The 25588-nt window shown below is 47.6% G+C and overlaps 1 protein-coding gene across 1 annotated transcript in view; it reads left to right on the forward strand.

The window, feature by feature from the left end:
- rpe (ribulose-5-phosphate-3-epimerase) overlaps positions 1-25588 on the forward strand; it is a 61894-nt gene that overhangs the window by 14537 nt on the left and 21769 nt on the right. The window contains exons 2-3 of the mRNA XM_085985368.1: positions 15677-15756; positions 17861-18000. Coding sequence (XP_085841494.1) covers positions 15677-15756; positions 17861-18000 — 220 coding nt within the window. The remainder of the gene's footprint in view (positions 1-15676; positions 15757-17860; positions 18001-25588) is intronic.

Genomic DNA, 25588 nt, shown 5'->3' on the forward strand with positions numbered 1-25588 from the left:
AAAATAGATATGGGAGAACCAGTGGATGTGGTGTATTTCGACTTTCAGAAGGCTTTCGATAAGGTCCCGCATGAGAGATTAGCGTGTAAAGTTAAGGCACATGGGATTGGGGGCAAGGTATTGACTTGGATAGAAAACTGGTTGGCAGACAGAAAGCAGAGTTGGAATAAATGGGTCTTTTTCCGAGTGGCAGGCAGTGACTAGTGGGGTACCGCAGGGATCGGTTCTAGGACCCCAGCTATTCACAATATATATTAATGATCTAGACGAGGGAACTAGATGTAATATCTCCAAGTTTGCAGACGACACAAAGCTGGGTGGGCGTGTGTGCTGTGAGGAGGATGCCGAGAAATTCCAGTATGATTTGGACAGGTTGAGTGATTGGGCAGAAGCGTGGCAGATGCAATATAACATGGATAAATGCGAGGTTATCCACTTTGGTGTCAAAAACAGGAAGGCAGATTATTATCTGAATGGCAATAGATTGGGAGAAGGAGAAGTGCAACAAGACCTGGGTGTCCTTGTGCACCAGTCGCTGAAGGTAAGCATGCAGGTGCAGCAGGCGGTTAAGAAGGCAAATGGTATGTTGGCCTTCGTAGCAAGAGGGTTCGAGTAGAGGAACAAGGATGTCTTGCTGCAGTTGTACAGGGCCTTGGTGAGACCACACCTTGAGTATTGTGTGCAGTTTTGGTCGACTTATCTGAGGAAGGATGTTCTTGCCATGGAGGGAGTGCAGCGAAGATTCACCTGATACCTGGGATGGCAGGAATGACGTATGAGGAGAGATTGGGTCGATTGGGCTTATACTCGCTGGAGTTTAGAAGAATGAGAGGGGATCTCATTGAAACTTATAAAATTCTAACAGGACTAGACAGACTAGATGGAGGAAGGATGTTCCCGATGGTCGGGGAGTCCAGAACCAGGGGTCACAGTCTAAGGATAAGAGGTAAGCCATTTAGGACAGAGATGAGGAGGAATTTCTTCACCCAGAGAGTGGTGAACCTGTGGAATTCTCTACCACAGAAGGTAGTGGAGGCCAATTCATTAAATATATTCAAGAAGGAGTTGGATATATTTCTTAAGGCTAAAGGGATATGGGGAGAAAGCAGGGACAGGGTACTGAATTTGGATGATCAGCCATGATCTCGTTGAATGGTGGAGCAGGCTCGAGGGGCCAAATGGCCTACTCCTGCTCCTATCTTCTATGTATCTATGTACCTGTACCTGCCAGTACTGTACCCCACTGTTATACAGTGACAGACCTGTACCCCAGTGTTATACAGTGACTGACCTGTACCCACCAGTATTCTACCCCAGTATTAGTGTCAGACGTGTACCCACCAGTACTGTACCCTAGTGTTATACAGTCATAGTTATTGTGGTAAACCACTGTTATACCTGTCTGTAAGTGTATGTGTATTCCACTAGGTACAGGTCTGGACATGCCTCGGCTGACTCCTCCTACTATTCCAGGTATATAAGTGACTACCTCCCAGTCCCTTAGTATTCTGGACGGGTTGACCATTCGAGACAAGACCTTCATTCTTTAGTTAATAAAAGCCTGGTTGTTACTCGCTTAACCTCAGTCTTTTGAGTAATTGATGGCGCATCAATTTTATTAACTAAATTTTTTATCATGGAGAAGATCCTCACACCAGCATGCCTGGACCTGGACAGTCGGGAAGCGGATGCTTCCACCAAGTTTGCTCACTGGCTCATGTGCTTCGAGACATTCCTGACTGCCTCCACTGCGGTCGTGACGGATGCAAACAAACTGTCTGTCCTGATCTCCAAGGTGAACCACCAAGTGTACTCAGTCATCCGGGACGCGACCTCGTACACAGCCGCCCTCCAGCTCCTCAAGATCCAGTACACGCGCCCTGTGAACGAAGTATACGCCAGGCACCTACTGGGGAGTCGCAAGCAACAACCTGGGGAATCGACTGAGGAATATCTCCAAGCTCTGTCTGTGCTTGCCCGGGCCTGTGGGTGTAAGGCGGTAACGCCCACTACGTACACGGAGGAACTGATCCGGGATGCCTTCGTAGCGGGCCACAGGTCCAACTACACCCGACAGCGACTGCTGGAGCAGAGTGACCTCACCCTCAACAAAGCCTCTGAAATTGCACTAACGCTGGACGCAGCCTACCGGGGCATGGATGCCTACTCCTCGGCGCCGCGGGGAATGACAACCTGGGACACGGTAGGACAGCCCCATAGCACCGTGCCACCCCAGCCACAGCCCAACGACGGCCCAACTACCGCAGCAGTGTCCCAAAGCCAGACAGCAGTATCCCAAGGCCAGAAATGCTACTTCTGTGGCCAGGCCAAACACCCCAGAGCGCGCTGCCCGGCGAAGAATGCGACCTGCTCGGGCTGCGGGAAAAAGGGACACTACGCCATTGTCTGCAAGGCCAAAGCCACCCCGAACGCCAGCAGCGCCGCGTGTGGGCCGTGCGAGCCACCATCTTGGGCCCCCAACAGTGCCGCGTGCGGGCCGCCATCTTGGGCCTCCCCAGCCATGTGCGAACCACCGCAGCAGCAGCCATCTTGGACGACTCCAGCCACATGGGAATCATGGACGCCGCCATCTTGGACACCAGCCGGGACGCAGCAGGCCGCCAACCCCCCCCCCCCCCATCTGCTACCCGCAGCGACACACCGACCCCTACGCTGGCCTCTGTTACGCTGGACCAAACGAGACCGCACCAACTAGCTCAGTCCAAAATGGACGTTAAGGTAAACGGCCATGCAATAAACTGCCTTTTTGACTCCGGGAGCACAGAGAGCTTCATCCACCCCGACACGGTGCGGCGTTGCTCTCTCCCAGTCCTGCCTGCGCACCAGCGGATTTCTATGGCCTCCGAGTCCCAGTCAGCGGACATTGGCGGCTACTGCGTGGTGACACTAGTAGTAGACGGGACTGTGTTCAATAATTTTAAACTCCTGGTCCTGCCCGACCTCTGCGCTGCCGTTCTACTGGGGTTGGATTTCCAGTGCCACCTCAAAAGCGTTACGATGGCGTACGGTGGCCCCCTCCCCCCACTCACAGTCCGCAGCCAGCAGCCTCCAAATTGCCCGCCGCGCACCAGATGCAACCTCTCCACACTGAGTCCCACCCCCCCACTGTTTGCTAACCTCCCCCCCGACTGTAAGCCCATCGCCACAAAGAGCAGGCGATACAGTGCCGGGGACAGGGTTTTCATCAAAACCGAAGTGGAGCGGCTCCTGAAGGAGGGGATTATTGAGGGCAGCTCCAGCCCCTGGCGAGCCCAGGTTGTGGTCGTTAAGACCGGCGAAAAACAACGCCTAGTCATCGACTACAGCCAAACAATAAACCGCTACACCCTGCTGGACGTCTACCCACTCCCCCGCATAGCTGACATGGTCAACCTGATCGCGCAGTACCGCGTCTTTTCGACCATTGACCTGAAATCAGCGTACCACCAGCTCCCCATCCGCCCTGAAGACCGCCAGTATACTGCTTTTGAGGCAAACGGCCGCCTCTATCACTTCCTTAGGGTTCCCTTTGGCGTTACCAACGGGGTCTCCATCTTCCAAAGGGAGATGGACCGGATGGTCGATCAAAACGCGCTGCAGGCCACTTTCCCTTACCTAGACAATGTGACCATCTGCGGCCATGACCTGCAGGACCATGACGCAAACCTCGAGAAATTCCTCCACACCGCCCAACTCCTGAACCTGACATATAACAAGGAGAAGTGCATATTCCGCACAGACCGCCTCGCCATCCTTGGCTGTGTTGTGGAACACGGGGTCATCGGTCCCGACCCGGACCGGATGTGTCCCCTTATGGAACTCCCACTGCCTAAAAGCTCTGAAGAGGTGCCTAGGGTTTTTTTCCTACTACGCTCAGTGGGTCCCCTACTACGCAGACAAAGCCCGTCCGCTGATCAAGTCCACCTCTTTTCCCCTGACGGCAGAGGCCCGCTTGGCCTTCCACCGTATCAAGGAGGACATTGCCAAAGCCACCATGCACGCAGTGGACGAATCCATCCCCTTCCAGGTGGAAAGCGACGCGTCCGACTTTGCCCTGGCCGCCACCCTTAATCAGGCGGGGAGACCTGTGGCCTTCTTCTCACGAACCCTCCAGGGCCCGGAGACCAGACACTCCGCGGTCGAGAAGGAGGCCCAGGCCATTGTGGAGGCTGTGCGCCATTGGAGGCACTACCTGGCCGGAAAACGATTTACCCTGCTCACTGACCAGCGTTCAGTTGTTTTTATGTTCAACAACAAGCAGAGGGGCAAAATCAAAAATGACAAGATCTTGAGGTGGAGAATCGAACTTTCCACCTACAATTACGAGATCTTGTACCGGCCTGGGAAGCTCAATGAACCCCCAGATGCCCTATCGCGTGGCACCTGCGCCAGCGCGCAGATCGATAGGCTGAGGGCCCTCCACAATGACCTCTGCCACCCGGGGGTCACCAGGTTCTTCCACTTCATCAAGGCCCGCAACCTGCCTTACTCCATCGAGGAGGTCAGGACCATGACCAAGAACTGCCAAGTCTGCGCTGAGTGCAAACTGCACCTTTTATAGACCAGACAGAGCCCACCTGATGAAAGCCACTCGCCCTTTCGAACGCCTGAGCGTCGATTTTAAAGGGCCTCTCCCCTCCTCCGACCGCAATGTGTACTTCCTCAACATCATTGACGAGTACTCCCGTTTCCCGTTCGCTATCCCCTGCCCGGACATGACCAGTGCCACGGTCATTAAATGTCTGAACAGCCTCTTCACCCTGTTCGGTTTCCCCAGCTATATCCATAGCGACCGGGGCTCATCGTTTATGAGCGACGAACTCCACCAGTACCTGCTCGCTAGGGGTATAGCCACAAGCAGGACCACCAGTTACAACCCCCGGGGGAACGGACAGGTGGAAAGAGAGAATGCAACAGTTTGGAAGGCCGCCCTACCAGCCTTAAAGTCTAGGGGCCTTCCGACCTCCCACTGGCAGGAGGTGCTCCCTGATGCGCTCCACTCGATTCGGTCACTGCTCTTCACTGCCACCCCTCACGAGAAAATGTTTGTCTTCCCAAGGAAGTCCACATCGGGGACATCGTTACCGCCATGGCTGACGTCCCCAGGGCCGGTACTACTGAGAAGACACGTGAGGACCAATAAAACGGACCCCCTGGTCGAGAGGGTCGACCTCCTCCACGCCAACCCCCAGTACGCTTACATTGCGTACCCGGACGGGCGGGAGGACACAGTCTCCATACGAGACCTCGCACCCTCGGGGACCGCAGTAACCCATTACCACCCACCCCCCCCCCCCCCCCCCCCCCCAACGACCCGATATCCAACCCCAGCAGCCGGCACGCCTGAGCCCGTCACCCACGAGGACTACACTCCAGTGCACCAGCCTACATGGGACGCGACGCCGGAAGCTCCACCACCCCTGCCGTCGCCACGTCGATCACAGCGGCAGATAAGACCTCCGGAGAGACGCCAATACACGAACTTTTAAATACACTTCACCCCGCCGGACTCATTTTTAAACAAGGGGTGAATGTGGTAAACCACTGTTATACCTGTCTGTAAGTGTATGTGTATTCCACTAGGTACAGGTCTGGACATGCCTCGGCTGACTCCTCCCACTATTCCAGGTATATAAGTGACTACCTCCCAGTCCCTTAGTATTCTGGACGGGTCGACCACTCGAGACAAGACCTTCATTCTTTAGTTAATAAAAGCCTGGTTGTTACTCGCTTAACCTCAGTCTTTTGAGTAATTGATGGCGCATCAGTTATACAGCACAGAAAAAGGCGCTTCGGCCCATCGTGTCCGCGCCGGCTATCGAGCCCTATCTATTCTAATCCCATTTTCCAGCACTTGGTCCGTAGCCTTGTATGCTATGGTGCTTCAAGTGCTCATCTAAATGCTTCTTGAATGTTGTGAGGGTTCCTGCCTCTACCACCCTTTCAGGCAGTGAGTTCCAGATTTCAACCACCCTCTGGGTGAAAAAGTTTTTCCTCAAATCCCCTCTAAACCTCCTGCCCCTTAGCTTGAAACTATGCCCCCTGGCTATTGTCTGCTCTACTAAGGGGAAAAGTTCCTTTCTATCTACCCTATCTATGCCCCCTCTGTGCCGGGGGGGGCCGGGACCCCCTGTGCTGGGGGGCCGGGAGGGGCCGGGACCCCCTGTGCTGGGGGGCCGGGAGGGGCCGGGACCCCCTGTGCTGGGGGGCCGGGACCCCCTGTGCTGGGGGGCCGGGACCCCCTGTGCTGGGGGGCGGGGACCCCCTGTGCTGGGGGGCGGGGACCCCCTGTGCTGGGGGGCGGGGACCCCCTGTGCTGGGGGGCGGGGACCCCCTGTGCTGGGGGGCCGGGACCCCCTGAGTGTATAAATATACATTCATATAATTTGTATATACTCTTTTCTTAGATTTACTGGTTGCCCCTCTGTTTATGGCAAGCTGTAACATAGTGTGCTGCTAAGATTACACAATTTCTCTCTTCCCCTAGTAGGTATGGGAGTTTTTGGTCGTCATTCAAATTTCTGAATTCCGGGCATATTTTTGTGAATTTTGGCTAGAAATTCTCCCTTATGCCCTGATATTTTCTACAAGCTGTGAGGAAGTGCATCTCTGTCTCCACCACTCCCTGACTGCAGTGAGAGCATATCCTGTCCTCTCTTGGTAGCCGGGTCTGCCTGTGTCTACCTTTTTCGATGGCCAGGCTATGTTCACTAAGTCTGTACATTGTCACGGTTTTTCTCAGTTTGCTACCCTTTACCATGGTCAGGTAATCAGCCATGTTGTATTGTCTGTTTAGGGCCAAGTAGCAATTGAGTTTGTTTTGGGTTTTTGTTGTTTCTGCCCAATATGACAGACATTTTTCCTTTTGCTTAGTGACGATTGTGTTGGGTCGAATTCTTTGTGTTACGCTGTCACTGTCCTGGGGCTGGTTATTGTTAGTAGTGTTAGTAGTTACTTCACTGAGTCCCAGGACTAGTTGACTGAGGGTATTCTTCTTTATGGTCCTCTCTTGGCATTTCAGGGCTTCGTAATGATAGCAGTGGGGGTTGCTCATTTCTAGGTGTTTCCAAAATTTGGTGGCTCTTTTTTGGATAGTGATTATTAATGGATATTGGCCTAGTTCTGCCCTGCATGCATTGTTTACGGTTTTCCTTTGAGTCCGGAGGATACTTTTACAGAATTCTGCATGTAGGATCTCAATTGGGTGTTTGTCCCATTTTGCAAATTCTTGTTGTGTTAGCGGTCCCCACACCTCACTGCCATAGAGTGCAATTGGTTCAATTACTCATTTAAAAATTTTGAGCCAAATGCTAATTGGGATTTCTATTTGGATTGATTTTTTAATGGCCTTCTTGCTTTCTCTTTCAGTTCATTCACAGCCAGATGAAAATTTCCCATAGAACTGATTTTTAAGCCCAAGTATGTGTAGTTAGTGGTTTGTTCAATTTTAGTTGTTCCTAGTGTGAAATTTATTTTGGGTCCCTGATGTCTGGATCTTTGCTGGAACACAAGGACTTTGGTTTTTTGGGGGTTTATTGTCAGGGCCCAGGTCTGACAGAACAACTCCAGCAGATCCAGGTTCTGCTGTAGACCCTCCTTAGTTGGTGACAGCAGAACCAGGTCATCTGCATAGAGGAGGAATTTAACCTTGGATTCATATAGGGTGAGGCCGGGTGCTGTAGATTGTTCAAGTAGTTTTGCCAATTCATTTATGTAAATATTAGTGTCGGTGAGATGGGCGAGCCCTGCGTCACACCACGCCCCTGTGGGAAGTATTTTGTTTGTCTCCAATTTTAACTGCACATTTATTGTTTGTATACATTGATTTAATTACATCATATGTTTTTCCCCCTACACCACTTTCGATAAGTTTCAGGAATAGACCGTCGTGCCTGATGGAATCGAAAGCCTTCTGGAAATCTATAAAGCAGGCAAAAATTTTGCTTTTGTTTTGATGAACATGTTTATCAATTAGGGTCTGTAGGGTGAAGATATGATCTGATGTTCTATAGTTTGGTAGGAATCCAATTTGGCTTTTACTCAAGTCATTGTGCTCCTCAAGGAAGTTTATAAGTCTTTTGTTTATGATACTACGGAATACCTTCCCCAGGTTACTGTTTACACAGATGCCTCGATAGTTATTTGGGTCAACTTTGTCCCCACTTTTGTATATGGGCGTTATGAGTCCTTTGTTCCAGATATCAGGGAAGTAACCGACACTCAGAACCAAGTTGAAGAGTTTTAGGATAGCCTGTTTCATTTTATCGTCCGTGTGTTTAATCATCTCGCTTAGTATGCCGTCTGCACCGCAAGCTTTTCCTGGTCGCAGGTCCTTGAGTTTTTCAAATAGCTCTTTCTGTTATTATGGAGTCTAGCGGGTTTTGGTTATCTTTTATGGCCATTTTGAGCTTTTCCAGTTTTTTGCATATTTGGTATTGCTCTGGGCTTAGTGTGTTTTTCTGGTATTATTTTTCAAAGTGGTTTCCCCATGTGTCTCCATTTTGAATGGCCAATTCCTCCAATGGCTTCTCTTCCTGCTCCCGCACCATTAACCTCTGGTGTCCCCCAAGGATGGGCGTGTTGCTCCACTTACTACTTGGAAGATTTATTCATTCAGTACGTGAATTATATTGTGCTCATCCTCTGTTTCAGTCCCATTAACTTTTTAGGGATTCACCTGTTCTCTGACTGCCCTGTAGCTGTTCGAGGAATGAAAGGATTTCTTGCTGTTGGGTTTGCAATTGCAGTTATGCTTTTTGGCCAGGTTATTCTTTGCCCCTTGAATTCTGCAGACTCCAATATTCATCCTAGTGATGCTCTCTCCCGCTTTCTTCCTGTGGGAATTTTAGAGATCGTTTTCCTCTGATTATGGTGTTCATCTGTTTGGGATCATGTTTAGTCTACATTTGGGAATCCTGGGCATGTGTTTCTCCTGGTGTTCAGCATGTGTCTTTAAAAGTGTTACACTTGTTCTCAGCTCGAATCAATGCTCCAGATTTTCGCTGTGATCGAACTGTTACTTCATTAGTAATCGTAGTAAACAACTAACAGTAAATATTATCTACAGAATGCAGCATTATCTCTCCGTAAACTTGCAGTAGTGAGATTAAAGTTGGCGATGTTGTACATAAACTTTATGGAGCCGATTGCAGCATTCAAATATGGACAAAAATAGCGACATTGGCTTCTTGGACGATGCACTCAGCTTGTCATTAGAGATCACTCCTACAGTGAGAGACCTGTACCCCCCAGTACTGTACCCCAGTCTTACAGTGACAGACCTGTACCCACCAGTACTGTACCGCAGTGTTATACAGTGACAGACCTGTACCCACCAGTACTGTACCGCAGTGTTATACAGTGACAGACCTGTACCCACCAGTACTGTACCCCAGTGTTATACAGTGACAGACCTGTACCCACCAGTACTGTACCCCAGTGTTATACAGTGACAGACCTGTACCCCAGTGTTATAGTGACAGACCTGTACCCACCAGTACTGTACCCCAGTGTTATACAGTGACAGACCAGTACCCACCAGTACTGTACCCCAGTGTTATACAGTGACAGACCAGTACCCAGCAGTACTGTACCCCAGTGTTCTACAGTGACAGACCTGTCCCCACCCGTACTGTACCCCAGTGTTATAAGTGACAGACCTGTCCCCACCAGTACTGTACCCCAGTATTATAGTGACAGACCTGTACCCCCGTACTGTACCCCAGTGTTATACAATGACAGACCTGTACCCACCAGTACTGTACCCCAGTGTTAGTGACAGACCTGTACCCACCAGTACTGTACCCCAGTGTTCTACAGTGACAGACCTGTACCCACCAGTACTGTACCCCAGTGTTAGTGACAGACCTGTACCCACCAGTACTGTACCGCAGTGTTCATGACAGACCTGTACCCACCAGTATTGTACCCCAGTGTTATACAGTGACAGACCTGTACCCACCAGGACTGTACCCCAGTGTTATAGTGTGACAGACCTGTACCCACCAGTACTGTACCCCAGTGTTATACAGTGACAGACCTGTACCCACCAGTACTGTACCCCAGTGTTATACAGTGACAGACCTGTACCCACCAGTACTGTACCCCAGTGTTATACAGTGACAGACCTGTACCCACCAGTACTGTACCCCAGTGTTATACAGTGACAGACCTGTACCCCAGTGTTATAGTGACAGACCTGTACCCACCAGTACTGTACCCCAGTGTTACACAGTGACAGACCAGTACCCACCAGTACTGTACCCCAGTGTTAGTGACAGACCAGTACCCCCCAGTACTGTACCCCAGTGTTATACAGTGACAGACCTGTACCCACCAGTACTGTACCCCAGGGTTATACAGTGACAGACCAGTACCCAGCAGAACTGTACCCCAGTGTTATACAGTGACAGACCTGTACCCCCGTACTGTACCCCAGTGTTATACAATGACAGACCTGTACCCACCAGTACTGTACCCCAGTGTTAGTGACAGACCTGTACCCACCAGTACTGTACCCCAGTGTTCTACAGTGACAGACCTGTACCCACCAGTACTGTACCCCAGGGTTATACAGTGACAGACCAGTACCCAGCAGTACTGTACCCCAGTGTTATACAGTGACAGACCTGTCCCCACCCGTACTGTACCCCAGTGTTATAAGTGACAGACCTGTCCCCACCAGTACTGTACCCCAGTATTATAGTGACAGACCTGTACCCCCGTACTGTACCCCAGTGTTATACAATGACAGACCTGTACCCACCAGTACTGTACCTCAGTGTTAGTGACAGACCTGTACCCACCAGTACTGTACCCCAGTGTTCTACAGTGACAGACCTGTACCCACCAGTACTGTACCGCAGTGTTCGTGACAGACCTGTACCCACCAGTATTGTACCCCAGTGTTATACAGTGACAGACCTGTACCCACCAGGACTGTACCCCAGTGTTATAGTGTGACAGACCTGTACCCACCAGTACTGTACCCCAGTGTTCTACATTGACAGACCTGTACCCACCAGTACTGTACCCCAGTGTTATAGTGACAGACCTGTACCCACCAGTACTGTACCCCAGTGTTATAGTGACAGACCTGTACCCACCAGTACTGTACCCCAGTGTTATACAGTGACGGACCTGTACCCACCAGTACTGTACCCCAGTGTCATAGTGACAGACTGTACCCACCATTACTGTACCCGTGTTAGTGACGGACCTCTATACAGCATTACTGTACCCGTGTTATACAGTGACTGACCTGTACCCACCAGTACTGTACCCCAGTATTAGTGACAGACCTGCACCCACCAGTACTGTACCCTAGTGTTATACAGTGACAGACCTGTACCCACCACTACTGCACCCCAGTGTTATACAGTGACAGACATGTACCCACCAGTACTGTGCCCCAGTGTTATACAGTGACAGACCTGTACCCACCAGTACTGTACCCTAGTGTTATACAGTGACAGACCTGTACCCACCAGTACTGCACCCCAGTGTTATACAGTGACAGACATGTACCCACCAGTACTGTGCCCCAGTGTTATACAGTGACAGACCTGTACCCACCAGGACTGTACCCCAGTGTTATACTGTGACAGACCTGTAACCACCAGGACTGTACCCCAGTGTTATACCGTGATAGACCTGTACCTACCAGTACTGTACCCCAGTGTTATAAAGTGAGACCTGTGCCCACCAGTACTGTACACCAGTGTTATAGTGACAGACCTGTACCCACCAGTACTGTACCCCAGTGTAGCACCGTGACAGACCTGTACCAACCATTACTGTACCCCAGTGTTATAGTGACAGACCTGTGCCCACCAGTACTGTACCCCAGTGTTCTACATTGACAGACCTGTGCCCACCAGTACTGTACCCCAGTGTTATACAGTGACAGACATGTACCCACCAGTACTGTGCCCCAGTGTTATACAGTGACAGACCTGTACCCACCAGGACTGTACCCCAGCGTTATACAGTGACAGACCTGTACCCAGCAGTACTGTACCCCAGTGTTCTACAATGACATACCTGCACTCACCAGTACTGTACCCCAGTGTTATACAGTGACAGACCGGCACCCATCGATACTGTACCCCAGTGTTGTACAGTGACAGACCGGCACCCACCAGTACTGTACCCCAGGGTTATACAGTGACAGACCTGTACCCCCCAGTACTGTACCCCAGTGTTATAGTGACAGACCTGTACCCACCAGTACTATACCCGTGTTACTGTGACAGACCTGCACCCACCAGTACTGTACTCCAGTGGTATACAGTGACAGATCTGCACGCACCAGTACTGTACCCCAGTGTTATACAGTGACAGACCTGTACCCCCCAGTACCGTACCCCAGTGTTATAGTGACAGACCTGTACCCACCAGTACTGTACTCGTGTTATAGTGACAGACCTGTACCCACCAGGACTGTACCCCAGTGTTATACAGTGACAGACCAGTACCCACCAGTACTGTACCCCAGTGTTATACAGTGACAGACCTGTACCCACCAGTACTGTACCCCAGTGTTACACAGTGACAGACCTGTACCCACCAGTACTGTACCCCAGTGTTATACAGTGACAGACCTGTACCCACCAGTACTGCACCCCAGTGTTATACAGTGACGGACCTGTACCCACCAGTACTGTACCCCAGTGTCATAGTGACAGAGTGTACCCACCATTACTGTACCCGTGTTAGTGACAGACCTCTATACAGCATTACTGTACCCGTGTTATACAGTGACTGACCTGTCCCCACCAGTACTGTACCCGTGTTATACAGTGACAGACCTGTACCCCCCAGTACTGTACCCCAGAGTTATACAGTGACAGGCCTGTACCCATCAGTACTGTACCCCAGTGTTATACAGTGACAGACCTGTACCCACCAGTACTGTACCCCAGTGTTATACAGTGATAGACCTGTACCCACCAGAACTGTACCCCAGTGTTATACCGTGATAGACCTGTACCCACCAGTACTGTACCCCAGTGTTATACAGTGATAGACCTGTCCCCACCAGAACTGTACCCCAGTGTTATACCGTGACAGACCTGTACCCACCAGTACTGTACCCCAGTGTTATACAGTGACAGTCCTGTACCCACCAGTACTGTGCCTCAGTGTGATACAGTGACAGACCTGTACCCACCAGGACTGTACCCCAGTGTTATACAGTGACAGACCTGTACCCACCAGGACTGTACCCCAGTGTTCTACAGTGACATATACCCAGCAGTACTGTACCCCAGTGTTATACAGTGACATACCTGCACTCACCAGTACTGTACCCCAGTGTTATAGTGACAGACCTGTGCCCACCAGTACTGTACACCAGTGTTAGTGACAGACCTGTACCCACCAGTACTGTACCCGTGTTATACAGTGATAGACCTGTACCCACCAGTACTGTACCCCAGTGTTACAGTGACAGACCAGTACCCACCATTACTGTACCCCAGTGTTATGCTGTGACAGACCTGTACCCACCAGTACTGTACCCCAGTGTTACACCGTGGCAGACCTGTACCCCCCAGTACTGTACCGCAGTGTTATACAGTGACAGAGCTGTACCCACCAGTACTGTACCCCAGTGTTATACAGTGACAGACATGTACCCACCAGTACTGTACCCGTGTTACAGTGACAGACCTGTACCCCCCAGTACTGTACCCCAGTGTTATACAGTGACAGTCCTGTACCCACCAGTACTGTGCCTCAGTGTGATACAGCGACAGACCTGTACCCACCAGGACTGTACCCCAGTGTTATACAGTGACAGACCTGTACCCACCAGGACTGTACCCCAGTGTTCTACAGTGACATATACCCAGCAGTACTGTACCCCAGTGTTATACAGTGACATACCTGCACTCACCAGTACTGTACCCCAGTGTTATACAGTGACAGACCGGCACCCATCGGTACTGTACCCCAGGGTTATACAGTGACAGACCTATACCCACTGGTACTGTACCCCTGTGGTATACAGTGACAGACCGTACCAACCAGTACTGCACCCCAGTGTTATACAATGACAGACTTGTATCCACCAGTACTGTACCCCAGTGTTATACATTGACAGACCTGTACCCACTAGTACTGTACCCCAGTGTTGCACAGTGACGGACCTGTCCCCACCAGTACTGTACCCCAGGGTTACACAGTGCTAGACCTGTCCCCACCAGTCCTGTACCCCAGTGTTATACAGTGACAGACCTGTACCCTGTAGTACTGTACCCCAGTGTTATACAGTGACAGACCTATACCCACTAGTACTGTACCCCAGTGTTATACAGTGACAGACCTGTACCCACAGTACTGTACCCCAGTGTTATACAGTAACTGACCTGTACCCACCAGTACTGTACCCCAGTGTTGTACAGTGACGGTCCTGTACCCACCAGTACTGTGCCCCAGTGTTATACAGTGACAGACCTGTTCCCACCAGTACTGTACCCCAGTGTTATACAGTGACGGTCCGTTACACCCAGTGGTATCGAGGCACATGATATTAAGTAGGTGGTGGTAACTTGGGTATGTAATTGGCTAAGCTGTTGGAGGCAGAGAGGAGTGGTGAACGGATGCTTTCCTGACTGGAGGCAATTATGGAGTGGGTCCCCTATTGGTCGGTATTCGGACCACTGCTTTTCTCTTATATGAATGACCTGGACTTGGTTTAGGGTGTACAATTTTGAAGTTCGCGAACGATGCAAAACTTGGCAACGTAGTACATAGTGAAGAGGATAGTAGCAGTTGTTAGGAGGACATAGAGAGACTGGTGAAATAGGCAGTTGCAATTTAATGCAGATAATTGTGAAGTGATGCACTTTGTGAGTAACAACATGGAGAGGCAGTTTAAACTAAATGGTACTATTTTGAGTGGGGTGAAAGAGCAGAGGGATCCAGGGGTGAATATTCACAAATCCTTGAAGGTGGCAGGGCAAGTTGAGAAGGTGGTTAAGAAAGCGTACGGGATACTTTTCTTTGTAAATAGGGGCACTGAATACAATAACAAGGAAGTCATGCTAAACCTTTACAATCACTGGTTCGGCCTCACCTGGAGTATTGGTTACAATTCCGGGCACCACACTTTAAGAAGGATGTCAAGGCCTTGGAGAGGGTGCGAAGGAGGTTTACCAGTCTGGTTTCAGGGATGAGGGACTTCAGTTATGTCAAGAGATTGGAGAAGCTGGAATTGTTCTCCTTACAGCAGAGAAGGTTAAGGGGAGACCTAATAGTATTCAAAATTGTGAGGGGCTTTGTTAGAGTAAGTAGGGAGAAACCGTTTTCCTCTGGCAAGTGGGTCGGTAAATAGAGGTCATAGATTTAAAATAATTAGCAAAAGAGCTAGAGGGGAATTGAGAATTTCTTCACACAAAGGGTTGTTAAGATCTGGAACACACTACCTGAAAGGGTGGTAGAATCTTATTGCATAGGAACTTTCAAAAGGCAATTAGACATGTACTGAAGAGGACTAATTTGCAGGGTTATGGGGAAAAGCTGGGGACTGGGACTAACTAGGACAGCTCTTGCAAAGAGCCGGCACAGGCACAACGGGCCAAATGGCCTCCTTCTGTGCTGTAAGATTCTATGATTCTACAAAATGTCTCAGTTCAAAGTTTGCTTTGAAGAACACCTGTCCTTTCTCCTCCAGACATTTTGTGCCTAATATCACCTTTGGTCATCCTGTGGTAGAATGTCTTCGTAAGGAACTTGGAGAAGAGCCCTTCTTTGGTAAGACTTTCAGCAGCAGTACCTCTATCTGCAGATGTCTCTCTGACAGTTGTGTCAGTGATGTTCTTGAAATAGTGGCGCGAAGCAAAGTGGGCAGCCTGGCTTTCCATTGCCACCAACTGCTAATACAGCCCCGCCATTATTAACCATTGGCTTTATTGTCACTTGCAGAGATGCTGCTCATAGCATCTTTAGTGCGCCATTTATTTCATCGAAACAGCTGGGGGTCAGTGTTTTATTGGAGAGAAAGCCAATGCTTGATGGTGGTAGAGCTGCAGATTCCTGTGGCCGGGAAGTTGCTGAGAGCCAGCGGGTTTTCTCTTTCTCTGTCTCGGGGATTTTTTTTACCTGTCTCAGACTTGCCCAGTTTTCCCACAGCTGCAGACTGTCCCTCCCAGCTCTGGCTGAAACTCTGTTTACAGTGTGTCTCCTTGGAAACACTATCACAAAGGAGTCGCATTCAGAGACCTACCCGGGCAATTGGCTGAGAGAAATACTGTCCCCCCAGTGAGTGCAACGGAGAGATAAATGCTATTGAAACTTATCCCTGTGGTCCTGTGCTCAGCACAGCATCCAACTGCATTTTGAACTCCGTTTTGTTTTTGCTACATTAGAAACATAGAAAAATAGGAGCAGGAGTAGGCCATTCGGCCCTTCGCGCCTGCTCCACCATTCAATAAGATCATGGCTGATCCTCTATCTCAATACCATATGCCTTTTGTGCCTAGAAATCTATCTATCTCCTTCTTAAATATATTCAGTGACTTGGCCTCCACAGCCTTCTGTGGTAGAGAATTCCACAGGTTCACCACCCTCTGAGTGAAGAAATTTCTCCTCATCTCAGTCCTAAATGTCCTACCCTGTATCCTGCGACTGTGACCCCTCGTTCTAGACCCCCCAGCCAGGGGAAACATCCTCCCTGCATCCAGTCTGTCTAGCCCTGTCAGAATTTTATACGTTTCAATGAGATCCCCTCTCATTCTTCTAAACTCTAGTGAATACAGGCCTAGTCGACCCAATCTCTCCTAATGCGACAGTCCTGCCATCCCAGGAATCAGTCTGGTGAACCTTCGCTGCATTCCCTTTATAGCAAGTATATCCTTTCTTAGGTAAGGAGACCAAAACTGCACACAGTACTCCAGGTGTGGTCTCACCAAGGCCCTGTATAATTGGAGTAAGACTTCTTTACTCCTGTACTCAAATCCTCTTGTAATGAAGGCCAACATACCATTTGCCTTCCTAACTGCTTGCTGCACCTGCATGTTTGCTTTCAGTGACTGGTGTACAAGGACACCCAGGTCCCACTGTACGTCAACATTTCCCAATCTATCACCATTTAAATAATATTCTACCTTTCTGTTTTCCTACTGAAGTGGATAACTTCACATTTATCCACGTTATACTGCATCTGCCATGTATTTGCCCACTCACTCAACTTGTCTAAATCACCTTGAAGCCTCTTTGCATCCTCTTTAGCTGGTAGATGAATGCAAACATTCATCACCCTAACAGCGTATAAATGAATTGTAAAGCTGACCTGGATATTTTTGATTGGCAGCTGAAATTTGTAACAACTACTTGTCCTTCACGGAGCGTGAAAACTGGTGTAACATTTGATCATAAAAGATCTGATCAACCCCAGGATATTTTCACAAGGAGAATGGGACCTTTACACAGTGTTATACTGAGAGGCAACATGCACACTTTAGAACTGGAGTTTAATGTTTTTTGCCCCACCATTGGCAGCTGCGCCTTCAGCCGTTGAGGCTCCATGCTCAACAATTGTTACCTCTTTCTATCTCCCTCACCTCCTTTAAGACCCTCCTTAAAACCCAGCTATGTGACCGAGCTTTTGGTCCACCTTTGTGCTGGCATCCATGTTTGACTGATTATGCCTCTGTGAAGCGCTATGGGTTGTTCTCCTACGCTAAAGGTTGTGGTTGTTGAAGGTCTTGCTCACCATTTGCAGAGCAGTTGTTATCTGCATTTGCAGGACCTAGGTATGCCACTGGAGTGAGCTTAATAAAACAAACCTTTAAAAGCAACTGATAGATAGGAGTTTTTAAAAAGTGTTGCCTCCCTCTCTGGATTGTTTATTCTACAGATATGCACATGATGGTCTCGAAGCCAGAGCAGTGGGTGAAGCCGATGGCAGTAGCTGGTGCTAATCAGTACACCTTCCACCTGGAAGCTACAAATAACCCAGGGTCGCTCATCAAAGACATACGAGAAAACTGTATGAAGGTAAGTGTAAAGAAATTGTTACTTTCAAAGAATTATATGGTAAAGTATGAATACCTTCAGTGCTGTCTGTAGGATTCCAATAAACAGGAATAGTCTGTGTATAAAACTAACTGCCAAGTTCGCTTCAACTGTGGAAAACTAGCTGTCATACAGTCATAGATTCTATCCTTCCAAACTTGTGTATGGAGAGAGAGTTTTGAGCTGTGTAACACTGGGGTACAGTACTAGTGGGTACAGTTCTGTCACTGTATAACACTGGGGTACAGTACTGGTGGGTGCAGGTCTGTCACTGTATAACACGGGTACAGTACTGGTGGGTACAAGTCTGTCACTGTATAACACTAGGGTACAGTACTGGTGGGTACATGTCTGTCACTAGAACACTAGGGTACAGTACTGGTGGGTACAGGTCTGTCACTGTGTAACACTGGGGTACAGTACTGGTGGGTACAGGTCTGTCACTGTATAACACGGGTACAGTACTGGTGGGTACAAGTCTGTCACTGTATAACACTAGGGTACAGTACTGGTGAGTACAGGTCTGTCACTGTGTAACACTAGGGTACAGTACTGGTGAGTACAGGTCTGTCACTGTGTAACACTGGGGTACAGTACTGGTGGGTACAGGTCTGTCACTGTGTAACACTGGGGTACAGTACTGGTGGGTACAGATCTGTCACTGTATAACACTGGTGGGTACAGGTATAATTGAAAAGTTGGCAAAGATAAATACAAATGACATCAAGTTTTCTGGCTCATCCTTCAAGAAACTTGATCTCCTATCTTCCTTCCCCAGCATCTAAGTGCCTCTTGAATGACTCCTGAGTTTTTGTCTCAAAGCCTGTTCTAGGTATTGATCACTCTTTGTGCGAAACATCTACTGCTTTTTGTGGGAGGAAGTTCCACACTTCTACCACCCTTTGTGTGAAGAAGTGTTTCCATAGAGGGAGTGCAACGAAGGTTCACCAGACTAGTTCCTGGGATGGGGGGGATTGTCCTATGAGGAGAGATTGAGTAGACTAGGCCTATATTCTCGAGTTTAGAAGAATGAGAGGTGATCTCATTGAAACATATAAAATTCTTACAGGGTTTGACAGGGCAGATGCAGGGAGGATGTTTCCCCTGGCTGGTGAGTCTAGAACCAGGGGTCACAGTCTCAGAGTAAGGGGTCAGCCATTTAGGACTGAGATAAGGAGAAATTTCTTCACGCAGAGGGTGGTGAATCTTTGGAATTCTCTACCCCAGAGGGCTGTGAAGGCTCAGTCGTTGAGTATATTCAAGACCGAGATCGATAGATTTTTGAATATTAAGGGAATCAAGGGATATGGGCATAGTGCAGGAAAGTGGAGATGAGGTAGAAGATCAGCCATGATCTTATTGAATGGCGGAGCAGGCTCAAGGGGCCGAATGGCCAACTCCTGCTCCTATTTCTTATGTTCTAACTTCTCTCCTGAAAGGCCTTGCTCTTATTTTAAGGTTGTGTCTCCTTGTCCTAGATTCCTCCACCAGCAGGAAAAGTTTCTCTATCTACCCTATCAATTTCTTTCAAAATCCTAAAAACCTCAATCAAATCACTCTTTAACCTTCTATATTCCAGGGAATACAAGCCTAGTTTATATAATCTTGCCTCATAATCTAACCCCTGGAGCCCTGCTAACATTCTAGTGAATCGGCACTGCACTCCTTCCAAGGCCAATCTATCCTTTCTATGGTGTGGTGCCCAGAACTGTACACAGTACAGGAAACTTTCTGGTATCCGGCATGGACGGGACCGATATGTTGCCGGTTCATCAACAATTCCCGATAACCGAACACTATAGTTAAAACATACGGAGCTTCTGAGCTCCGTATCTAGCAACAACTTCAAAACAATCAGCACAGCTTGCACGCGTCTCTGTAGCTTAGCAACAGCTTCAGTTAGACGCTTGCACAGCCAGAAATGAGTTTAAAAAAAAAGTTACCTGAACCGACTCCTGAATTTTGCCGGTTAACCGACATTTCCGGTTAATCGAAAGTTTCCTGTACTACAGATGTGGTCTAACCAAGGCTTTGTACAGTTGTAGCAGAACTTCCTGCCCTTTATATTTTAGCCCTCTGGTTATAAAGGCTAATGTTCTATTAGCCTTTTTGATTAATTTTTTTTGTACCTGATGACTACATTTTAGTGATCTGTGTACATGGACCCCTAAATCTCTCTGGACCTCTACTGTTCCTAGCTTTTCACCATTTAAATAATACTTGGATCTATCCTTTTTTGGTTTAATGGATGACCTCACACTTGCCTGCGCTGAAATCCACCTGCCACAATAATGCCCATTCACTTAATGTATCATTGGCCAGTAATTTCCGATAGGAGGCTTCCTGCGTACGGATACCTCCTATCGGGAAAAAATCTACGCTCTTACCTGAGGGCTCCTGAGGTCCAGACACTTCCGCTCCTGGGCCTGTCCACAGTCGAAATGCGCTGGGCCCACGTATCACAGGGGCGCAGGCAGTTCGCAAGTGTCCCTGGGATCACGTGGGCCAGGCGAGCCAATGAAAGAAGGGAATTCCCCTTCATACATTTGACAGATAGACCTGTCAAAAGTATGAATGGGGATCACTGAAAAAAGACACTAAAACATTAAATAAATTTTTTTTTAAATCACGTTTTTAAAATTGAGTTAAATTAAATATTTTAAACAAATTTAATTAAAGATAAAGTTTTTTACGAGGCTAAAAATAAACTTACCTTTTTTAAAAGTATTTTTAAATTATAAATGAGTGGGGAAAAAAAAATATCAGAACATAAGTGGTTAGCACTGTTGCCTCACCGCGCCAGGGACCCGGGTTCGAATCCGGCCTCGGGTGACTGTCTGTGTGGAGTTTGCACATTCTCCCCGTGTTTGCGTGGGTTTCCTCCGGGTGCTCCGGTTTCCTCCCACAGTCCAAAGATGTGCGGGTTAGGTTGATTGGCTATGATAAATTGACCCTTAGTGTTAGGGGGATTAAATACGTGGGGTTACGGGGATAGGGTGGGATATGTGTCGGTGCAGGCTCGATGGGCCGAAATGGCCTCTATCTGCACTGTGGGGTTTCTGTGATTTCTGTGATAAGAAATAGGAGCAGGAGTAGGCCAATCAGCCCCTCGAGCCTGCTCCACCATTCAATAAGATCATGGCTGATCTGATCCTAACCGCCAATCTACTATCACAGAACCATCTCCTAAATCTAACAGAATTAGACACACAAAATAGGAGCAGGATCAAGTCTTTGTCATCGGCAAACTTGGACATATGGCTCTCTATTGTGTTATCTAAGTCATTAATAAATAAACAAGTAGTGATTAGTTGAGGCCCCTGCACCGACCCTTGTGGGACACCACAAGTCACTTTTTTGATGAAATAACGGAGGATTGATGAAGGGAATGCAATGGATGTTGTCTACATGGATTTTCAGAAGGCGTTTGACAGAGTACCACATAGAAGGCTGGTTGACAAAATTGAGGTTCATGAAATAGGTGGGTCAGTGACAGCTTGGATAAGGAATTGGCTTAAGGACAGCGAACAGCGAGTTGTGGTAAATGGCTGTTTTTCAGACTGGAGGATAGTAGACAGTGGTGTTCCCCAAGGGTCAGTGCTGGGGCCACTGCTTTTTTGATATGTATAAATGGCCTGGATATTGGAATACAGAGTAGAATTTCTAAATTTGCCGATGACACCAAACTTTGGGGTGTGGCAAACAGTGATGATGATACCAATTGGCTGCAACAGGACATAGAAAGGCTAGCAGAATGGGCAGACAAGTGGCAGATGGAATTTAATACAGAGAAGTGTGAGGTGATGGCAGAAGAAACAGGGAGAGGCAATATACACTTAATGGCACAGTTTTAAAGAGTGTGCAGGGACAGAGGGACCTGGGAGTTAATGTGCATAGGTCCCTGAAGGTGGCAGGACATATTGAGAGAGTGGTTAGTAAAGCACATGGGATCTTGGGCTTCATAAATAGAGTTGTTGAGTACAAAAGTAGGTAAGTTATGCTGAACCTTTATAAAGCGCTGGTTAGGCCACAACTGGAGTATTGCATCCAGTTCTGGTCACCACACTTTAGGAAGCATGTGAAGGCCCTTGAGAGGGTGCAGAGGAGATTTACCAGAATGGTTCCGGGGATGGGGGATCTTAGCTACAAGGACGGGTTGGAGAAGCTGGATTTGTTTTCATTTGAACAAAGGCGGTTGAGGGGTGATTTGATAGAGGTGTAGAAGATTGACGGGTTTGGATTGGCTTGATGGGGAAAGGCTGTTACCACTAGTTGATGGTACTGTGAAGGAATAAGCCATATAATCTATTCAGAAAAATGCACTATCTTATGAAAGAATTCTGGCCTTATTAAAACATGACAAACTGGGTTTGGAAATTTAAAAACTTAACTATGAAATAGCTGTGAAAGCATTCTGGCTATTGAGATAAGACAGTTGTTGACCCTGAATAAATAACCTTATTGAAACAGAAGGTGAAGGGTTCTGACAGGCTGACCTTTGGGAACAAAAACAATGGTTCACCATGGATAAGGTGTTCTAATTTACACTTCATAAAGAGGCACATAAGACGAGGAACATCTGCCCTCGTAAAGATGACACAAAGTAAGGAACACGTACCGTCATACCGTTTTTTATATGGTAAACTTAGAACACCTAGAGATGAGACATGATTCTGTAATGCTACCAGCTGAGGTGGCTGTAAGAGTTGCAGAGGTCGGCAGAAAAATGACTAGAGATAGTTAGCTTGCATCAGCAGAAAACCTTAAAGGAAATACCACTGGAAAAGGGTATAAATATTGAACTCTCAAATGGGATAACCGACTCGCTTTAATCGGGCAAAGTGATTCTCGGCTTCAGAGGCGGCTCTAAGTCTCCAGCTCTTTGTACCTCGGGGATCTAAGGTATTTGATTTTGGTGGATATCCTGTAAAACACTAAGAACTGTAATACTGCAGTGAAGATAAGATTTAAAAGTAAGATTCTCTGATAAGATTGTAAGTTTTCTCTTTTTGGAACTGTTAATGTTGGAATTGACTCTCCAACTGTAAATTACATGTCAGTTCTTTAATAAATCTATATATTTTTAGAATTGTCTCACGACTTCTGTATCAAAAACTCGCAAACTCAATTTCTGTACACTCTTTGGTGAGGAGTTACAGAAATCTGAGGGAGTTTTCTGGACCCTCATAATATCCGGAACGTTACAGTCTAGCTAAACTTATTAAAAGTGCTATCTGGAGGACGGTAACATTCTCGGGTTGTTCCTTTCCTTTGGGGATTGATAGCCCGGACCTTTAGACCCAATTAAGCGCCTTTAGGATTCGGCTACCTCAAACTTTTTAGTTGAAAGTGAACATCTTGAGAAATACGCCTGATCCGGGGTAGCCCTAAAGCGGCTAGGACTAGGTGATTATCCCTTCAGTACAAGGACTAGGGGACACAGATTTAAGGTTTTGCGCAAGAGATACAGGGAGGATGTGAGAAAAAACTTTTTTACGCAACGAGTGGTGATGACCTGGAATTCGCTGCCGACGGAAGTGGTGGAAGCGGAGACACTCAATGTTTTCAAGGGGAGACTGGATAGGCACTTGAGGGGAATAAACTTGCAGGGCTACGGGGATAGAGCGGGGGAATGGGACTGACTGGATTGTTCTACAGAGAGCCGGCATGGACTCGATGGGCCGAATGGCCTCCTTCTGTGCCGTTATGACTCTATATGGCTTCCTTCCAATTCGAGTATATATCCATTATCCCTACTCTCTGTCTTCTACCACCTAACCAATCTCCTAACCAGATCAATAATTTGCCTTCAATTCCATGAGCTTTCATTTTAGCTAACAGTCTCTTATGTGGAACCTTATAGAATGCCTTCTGGAGCTTGATATAAACTACATCCATAGACGTTCTCCTCTCTACTGCTTTAGTTACTGCCTCAAAAAATTCAGTTTGGTTTGTTAGACATGACCTATCCTTTACAAATCCATGTTGGCTCTCTCTCTAATCAGCTCAAATTTCTCTGTGCTCAATCACTCTGTCTTAAATTATTGATTCCAATAACTTCTCCACAGCAGATGCTAGATAGAATAACAGGTCTATAATTCCCTGGTTTTTCTCTCTCTCACACTTCTTAAATAATGGAGTTACATTTGCAATTTAACCATCTAAAGGGACAGTTCCTGAATCGAGAGAACTTTGGAAGATTATAGTTAGGGCATCAGCAGTGTTCTCACCTACTTCCTTTAAAACCCTGGGATGTAAACCATCACATTCTGAGGATTTGTTAGTCTTTTGTGCCATTATTTTTTCTAATTTTTTTTCCTGTTAACCTTTTAGTGAATTCCAGCCCTTGATTCATTACTAGTTTCCCTGGAATGTCGGGTATATAATCCTCTTCCTCGACTGTGACGACTGACGCACAGTAATTATTGAACATAGGAACAGGAGTTGGCCATTTAGCCCCTCGAGCCTGCTCCGCCATTCAATGAGATCATAGCTGATCTGTGACCTAACTCCATATACCCGCCTTTGCCCCATATCCCTTAATACCTTTGGTTAACAAAAATCTATCAATCTCAGGTTTAAAATTAACAATTTACCTCATCAATTGCCGTTTGCGGAAGAGAGTTCCAAACTTCTACCACCCTTTGTGTGTAGAAGTGTTTCCTAATTTCACTCCTGATTTTTAGACTATGTCCCCTAGTCCTAGACTCCCCAACCAGCGGAAATAGTTTCTCTCTATCTATTCTATCAGTTCTCCTTAATATCTTGAAAACTTCGATCAAATCACCCCTTACCCTTCTAAATTCCAGGGAATACAACCCTCATTTGTGTAATCACTCTCCTTGTAATTTAACCCTTGGAGTCCAGGTATCATTCTGGTAAATCTACTCTGCACTTCCTCCAAGGCCATTATATCCTTCCTAAGGTGTGGCGCCCAGAACTACTCTCAGAACTCCAGGTGTGGTCTAACCCCAGGGCTTTGTATAGCCATAGCATGACTTCTAACCCCTTGTATTCTAGCCTTTTTGATTATTTTCTGGTCCTGTCCATGACATTTTAATGATCTATGTACATGAACCTCCAAGTCTCTTTGGACCTCCACTGTTTTTAGCCTCTCACCATTTAGAAAGTACCCTGTTCTATCTGTTTTAGGTCCAAAGTGGATGACCTCACATTTGCCTACATTGAAATCCATTTGCCACAGTTTTTCCCCATTCATTTAATCTATTAATATCTCTCTTTGTAATTTTATGCTTCCATCTACACTGCCTACAATGCTGCCTATCTTTGTTTCATCGGCAAACTTGAATATGTGGCTTTCAATACCATCATCTAAGTCATTAATAAATACAATGAATAGTTGAGGCCCCAACACAGATCCCTGTGGGACACGACTAGTCATATCCTACCAATTTGAGTACCTGCTCATTATCCCTATTCTCTGTCTCCTGCCGCTCAGCCAATTTCCTAACCAGGTCAATAATGTGCCTTCAGTTCCATGAGCTTCAACTTTAACTAACAGTGTCTTATGAGAGACTTTATCAAATGCCTTCTGGAAGTCCATGTAAAT

Source organism: Somniosus microcephalus, chromosome 4, assembly GCF_052327205.1.
Source record: "Somniosus microcephalus isolate GS21.2 chromosome 4, FLI_Smic_1.0, whole genome shotgun sequence".
NCBI lineage: Eukaryota > Metazoa > Chordata > Chondrichthyes > Squaliformes > Somniosidae > Somniosus > Somniosus microcephalus.